Here is a 6,827-nt window from a genome sequence, read left to right on the forward strand (position 1 = left end):
ATAGATCTATAATATGAATACACGTTTCAGCTGAACGTTATTTTAAGATTTACCTGTGTAAACTTTGAACTTCCTGATTCCAAACTCCACACAACCTTTTGAATGCCTTCTCAGCTTTATCTCTAGGGTTAAGTTCATACACATTTTCATCTTTAATAGGAGTTCTACATCCTCTGAGCACAAAACTGTGAACAACACAAATAACTAACTGGTCATAAGTTGCTTATTTTTAAAAATACGGAAATTTTATTTAATTCTTATTTTTACTGTAAAAATAATGTATTATAAATATAAACAACAATTTATCTAAAAGAGAAAAGTTTAACAAACAATAGCAAAGTTTTTTTATGATGTACAATTTTTTAAACTTTAAATCACTGTATTAAAATTGATGAATGCGTTATTGTTCAATAAATTTCAGCTTTTATTAGTTCTTAATTATTTTACCTGTTGTGTCAGACTTATTGTTTAAATGTTAATTATAAAATACCTTATTGAAGTTTTAGGTAAGCTTGGGGAATTTTAAACTTAAGATGTGTAGCCTAGGTATGCTATTCTAAAAACTAAAGTTCTAATACTGAATTACTAGATCATCCAAATTTAATCCTTAAACACCCACAAAGGATGCATGTATTTCGTGAAATAATTTATTGTAGGCCTACCTTTCAAACCAAGCCAAAGTTACCCAAGACAAAAGAGGCGATAACATCTCTGGGTTTCGTTCCTAATGAGCAAAGAAAAAAAAACTAATTAGAGAAACTACAGTAAAGATGTAGATGATGTTTGTTTTACATAATTTGGCTAGTAGCCTATCCCATTTGTTCTGGTTTTATAAAGCTCCTTGTCCCAACAAAGATGCCTGGATGAAGTGAACAATAACAACATCTTGGTTCACCCCCAACATATATAATCAATATTGTTATTCCAATATCTAGCAATTATTTTAAGTAATTACAAAAAACATAATAAGCATTTTACAGCATGATTTACCTTTACTTTTTCCCCATGATAATCAGAAAAGCAATAGATAATCACAACAGATATTGAAATAAAAAACTTGACTGACAACAACCCAAAATTTACTTTGCTAAGAGTATATTCCTGAAAAAGAAAAAAAATATGTGGTGAAACAAAGTGATCAATTTTGATATTGTTTTTATAATGTAAAAATTGAATTAAATAAAATGGAAAAAAAATAACATGTTTGGAATTAGTTTTTTAAAGTAATAATGGATGAGATAAAATTTGTGGAAACCTTAAGCTATACCTGCAACATTATAGAATGGTAAAAGTAAATCAACTTGATGACAGCAACAAGAACCCAGAAGAAAAATAAAATAGGTGACCGCACTACATTTCTTGACCACTCCAGGTAGGCCAAGTAGCAATGAAGACTCTGGGAAAATATATTGTTTAATTTTAATAATTGTGAGAAAACTAAATTCTTCAACAGAGTTCAGAATCAAAATTATTTTTTGAGAGAGCATTTTGCACAAACAGGGGACATAATTTGTATGTGTTCCATATACCATGAAATTATTATTAACTTCAAAATTTAAAAAGTGTTAAATAGGCTAACATTTCAAAATTTTAAAAGTTTTTCTATGAAAATATCACAATCCATTCTAAACTCAATCATAAGTAAGGAAGAGTTAATCTTACTTGTTGCATGAGGGGAATTTACTATAAATAAAATAAAGGTAATATTTACCATAGCGAGTACCATAAATAAGGGAGGTAATACAGTTGTGTAGAGTGTCTGTGATTCCAATTTAAGGACTGAATCCGAAATTTTCAAAACAGCCAGAAAAACACTGAGAAACTAAAAAACAAAATTATTAGAAAACCATTTTGCATAATAATTGAAACATGCATAAATTCATTGTTGATAAAAAAAAATGACTCTCTCATAGTCATAGTCATATTAATTATTATTTCTGAAACAGAACTGTTAAAAAACAAATGAATAGTACTTACTATTAGTACAATAATCCAATAAATAAATTAAAAATAAAAAACACTTTATATAAAAATACCAGATTCTTTATTGGTTTCCGTTGTTTTACTTACATAATACATACAATGATAGATCTACATACTAAAATAGATCGAAAATATACACCACTGGACTTTTTTTTTAAATATTAAAAACTGTTTTGTGTTAAATCCCTTTTTTTTTTAAAGTATACATTTTAAAAAAAAAACAACTCACGAGCTTGCTTAGAAACAGCCAACCGAAAGGGCGGTTTACTTTTTGGATGGAAATCAAATGGGCAGCATAGAAGGGCGCCGTGAGGAGAATCCAGCCGAAACAGACCCATACTAAGACTGTGTTCTGGAAACATTCCGTGAACTGTGGCCAGGAGTTATTGGTCCACGTTAAGTTTCTGTCCTGAAACAAAAATTTAATGTTTTTTTCCCGCTATTACAATTTTTTTTAAATACTTAAAGTTGGTGTGATTGTGTAGCCTAAATACTAAATAGTAAACAAAAATGTATCCTAAAGACCGACAACTCTAGTCAATTAATTTGCTGTTCATCACTGTTCCGTAGGGCCTATAGGCCCCTAGCGGCCTATTTTTTATTAAATAAATTTACTGAGTTATTTAGAGTAGAGCATCTTCGGCTTAGTGACCTGAACTGGAGGAGAACCCCCAAGAAGAATGTTATCACCGTGGGCAGGTTGAGAAATTAGCTCATTGCTGAGTCGCCTGGAAAGCTCTTGTCCGCGGCTTTTGGGTTTAATGAAACAACAGGTGTGGATTTACACTGAAGAATTATTACTTTAATTTAGAATCTAGCTCTACACATTTTTTTTACTAATTCCCCACCCTAGTCGACGACAGTGAATGTAGACTTATTGTAGATATTTGCGGTCGGCTGTTATCGATTGATCAAGGGAGGTAAATATATTCTTTCTTTTAAATGTTCTTATCCATTCCCTTCTCCCCCCGATCTGAATCTTCTTATTAGATAGTGAAAGCATATTTACTCAGTGTTACAACATAATCTATTTACTTTGTTAATGTTTTAGGTAAAATAATAGTTTATACCCAAAGAAATTCTTTTCCACATATAGCGTCCATGAGCTTCTGTTAAAAGATAGAAAAAGATGTATGTATTTCTAGCTTTACAAGGATTGTGGTCAACTAATTGTGTTGTCTGTCTGCTACATAAGTTACATGATACAATAAGTGCGTCCCCATAGAGTTTAAAGCCCCCCCTCCCTCCCCGGAGAAAAATGCCAGGTTGCATTTCTTATATTGATTGTGCTGCATGTTTATGCCTTGACCCACTTAAAATTGACGAAACTCAGGGGAAGGGGGGGGGGGTAAACTGTGTAGGTAGAGAGGGACGGTATAGGATATTAGAAGTAACATATTTTAAAACAAAGGTTTCTTTTTTTCCCCAGATTGAATATTTTCTTAAATTTTCTACAGAACAAGTGTTATGCGTAATCTCTGGGGGGGGGGGGGTGGAATTTAATAATGATATCATTTTAGAAGGAGGTAGGGGGGGGGGCTATCGAAGGGACTCTTATCTTGGTGTGCCCCGTGTGTCAGTAATTCCTTTGACAACATTGCATGAATGGGTACTGTGTTTTTTACATTTTGCGTAGGATTCTATTTTTTATTATTAACACACCGCCGTGTTCATGTATATACTCAGAGATACACACACGAAGATGCAGTTCGCGAAACATTTAATAAAAGTGAAGATTATATATATATATATATATATATATATATATATATATATATATATATATATATATATATATATATATATATATATATATATATATATATATATATATATATATCTTTATTTATAGTACACTCTATATTTATTTATGTGTAAGAAACAATGATCCAGGTATTACCTTAAATGTGTAACATGTGTTTACCTATCACATCCGTGTACGTCGTCTGTCCCCTCTACTGTTGCTGCATGCTGTTTTATACTGTCCTACTCCCATCCCTGGCTTTCAGTATTATTTCGTCAGTATGTATTTATATTTTCTAGTAAATTCTAGGTCATCCTGTATGGGCATGCGAGAAAAAAATGTCTCCGCCTAAAGAGGTGACCCAAAGATAATGAGAGAGTACTTCAACATAATTATAATTGGGAGATAAGGGCTTAAAAGAGACGATACACGTTGTTATAGGCCACGTAAGTCCGTAAGCCGTGTCTGATTGTGTGAAATCGTTAAGCAATACTAAGTTGTTTTTTTTCTTTGAAATGTAAGAACTTTAGTACCACAAATAAGCCCTACTGTTTTTATCAAGGCAGTACTCTTCGATGTTTTTTCTATTGGTTTCTTACACTTACCACTTTCTGTAACTTAACGCGAAACTCGTTGATATTTATCAACGGACTTTTTTTTAAAATATTGAATCAATTACCAATACGATTTGACAACGTCGATGACCGCTATTACTAAATTGATGTTTCGATATTTTGTCACATTATCTACATTCCACAATTAAAAAACAAATCTCTGTAGCCCATATAATAAGTCAGCTGAGTTAACCTTTTCATCTGCACAGTCTAAGTCACTGTATGTGAAAACAATGAAAAAAATATTATAATTAAAAAATTGAAAGACATCGTCATTAGGCATATAACATAGAAATACACCATCATCCTTCCACATACCCCATGTAACACTATTGGGGTCATCCATAAATGACGAGTTTTAATTACCTCTCCATCCCTCCCTCCGTTACACCTAAGCCTACAACCCCCCCCCCCCCCCCAAAAAAAAAATTATATTTAATTTTTTTTTTGTGACGTCATTTATGGACGACCCTAATGCGTGTTATTGGTCTATGAAATGCGTATGATTCCTATATTAAGCTATACATTTAGCTTCCGCGTTTATTTTAGTCAAATATTAAGCTGTACCAGGGTACGTACATAAAGCTCTTTATTTCGCACAATCAGTTTAGTAAACTAAGCTCGCAACGGGCCCATTGAGGGAGAAATACAACGGGCGCTTGGTTGATAGTGTAGGCCTAGTCTGTTTCTCTAAACCGAAACTAAAACCAAAATCACCTCAAGCATGTGACTTAGCAAGCTTACGTAGTGCTGTTGTTGGTAAACTGCGAGACGCGAATTGGCGAGGCGGTAATTTGCGAGAAGGGCGCGATAACCGTCGGTCACTTGACATTTTTCCCTCACAAATTACCACCACTCGATACTGGCGCTGGATCATGGATGGTGGAAAATTGCGAAGATATTTGCGAAAATTTTACCGCACCGATTTACAGTGATATTTAATGCAGATTTCAAAGACGTTTCGTTTGTATTGTTAAAAAAAATTCCGTCATTAGACACAGGCCTACTGATGATTTGTCAACTTCCCCATCTTTTGTGTCGACTTAGAATACCACTCAGTTCGAAACCGCCAGATAAATCGTCTGTGAACATCACCGTGCTCTAAGCCGCTGCCGTCGCAAACATATGTTCTGTATTGTGTCAAATTTTGTATTATTACCGCCGACGACGATTTTTTTTTGTCATCATTTCCCTGGCAAAACGAATCCCCGGTGTGCATTGATTTAATTATACACTCAAAAAAATAATATATTTAATAGGTCAAACCACCATACCACACACGCATGGTAGTGTGTCGTGCCTTAACAAATATAAACTAACGAGCCGACCCGCAGCGTATCATACGCCGCTATTTTGTTGTTTTATTTTCTACTTTTCAGTAATTCATAATTTGTGAATTCGACAGTACCAATGCTGCCACTGAAAATATTTGCTTTAAAACACTAACTCCCCCCCCCCCCTTTTCCCCTAACCCCGACCCTACCCCCCCCCCCTCCCCCGTGAAAGCAGCCTCCTCTTAGTTATTTCTTAGTTACCTCCTGTAAGTTTAAAATCGAACTAAATTATCTGCCCCTAATAGAAACCCGGCTCTACGGCTCTACGATTTGTAAACATTTAGCTTTGTAAACATTTAGCGTGACCACAGCTCACCAGACAATGTGGGGATGGGGGTGGTAGTGATAGTGATAGAGAGAAAGAGAGGGGACTGCAAGGAGGCGTTTGCAGCTTGTTTTCTAACGGCTCCCAGAAGAGAATTATATATATACGAGCCGGCCCGCGGCATAACATACGCCGCTATTTAGTTGTTTCTAATTTTCAATCATTCATAATTTGTGAATTCGACAGTACCAACGCTGACACTGAAAATATTTCTTTAAAACACTATAAGTAGCTCGTTAAGGACCATAACCCCCCCCTTCCTTCCCCCCCCCCCCTCCCCCCCCCCCCCCCCCTACGTTTAAAATCGTTGGCTCTGCTTGTAAACATTTAGAGTGAACACAGCTCACTAAAACCATGTAGGGGTGGGGAGGTAGGGAGAGCGTTTGCAGCTTGTTTTCTAACGGCTCGAAGAGGAGAATTATATATATAGATAGATAGATAAACTAAAAAATATTACTTTAGCGATAATTAATTAGCTAATTAATTAAGAAATCACATTACAGAATACATATATCCTATACAATTTATTTTTTACTATTAAAGAAATAGCTTCGTTGTTTCAGTGCCACCAAATTGAATCAAACTTTGCATTTTTTTTTTACCCCTACCCCGTTAATAATTTTAAATAAAATACTTTAAAAAAACTTTTTAAAAAACCACGTTTTTCTTGTGGACTAAAAAGTAGAAAATAAATTTTTCTTCCGACCCTAGGGGATCTACCAATGACTGCTCGTAGATTTTGTGCTTCCTCGAGCTGTGCAGGTTCTTGTGATGACTGTTCATACATTTGATGACAAAAAACGTGGGTACGTTTTCGCTTTAATCAT

At 34.4% G+C, this 6,827-nt stretch overlaps 1 protein-coding gene across 1 annotated transcript; it reads right to left on the bottom strand.

The window, feature by feature from the left end:
• Positions 1-49: 49 nt before the first annotated feature.
• LOC131932916 (uncharacterized) lies at positions 50-2,387 on the bottom strand. Its single transcript, XM_059289808.1, has 6 exons — positions 2,213-2,387; positions 1,712-1,822; positions 1,268-1,396; positions 991-1,101; positions 663-724; positions 50-185 (listed from the first exon to the last, which is right to left on the bottom strand). The coding sequence occupies exons 2-6, from the start codon at positions 1,724-1,726 to the stop codon at positions 50-52; spliced, it is 453 nt and encodes a 150-aa protein (XP_059145791.1). The 5' UTR covers positions 1,727-1,822; positions 2,213-2,387.
• Positions 2,388-6,827: the final 4,440 nt, after the last annotated feature.

Source organism: Physella acuta, unplaced genomic scaffold (genome assembly GCF_028476545.2).
Source record: "Physella acuta isolate Inbredline_101_S28 unplaced genomic scaffold, ASM2847654v3 ptg002316l, whole genome shotgun sequence".
NCBI classification, from domain to species: domain Eukaryota; kingdom Metazoa; phylum Mollusca; class Gastropoda; family Physidae; genus Physella; species Physella acuta.

What these genes read in the sequence shown, in the direction of transcription:
- LOC131932916 (XM_059289808.1), bottom strand. An exon ending in ATCATGGGGAAAAAGTAAAG is followed by an intron (nt 725 to 990) that starts GTAAATCATGCT and finishes TTTGCTCATTAG; the next exon opens with GAACGAAACCCAGAGATGTT. An exon ending in ACTTTGGCTTGGTTTGAAAG is followed by an intron (nt 186 to 662) that starts GTAGGCCTACAA and finishes TGTTGTTCACAG; the next exon opens with TTTTGTGCTCAGAGGATGTA.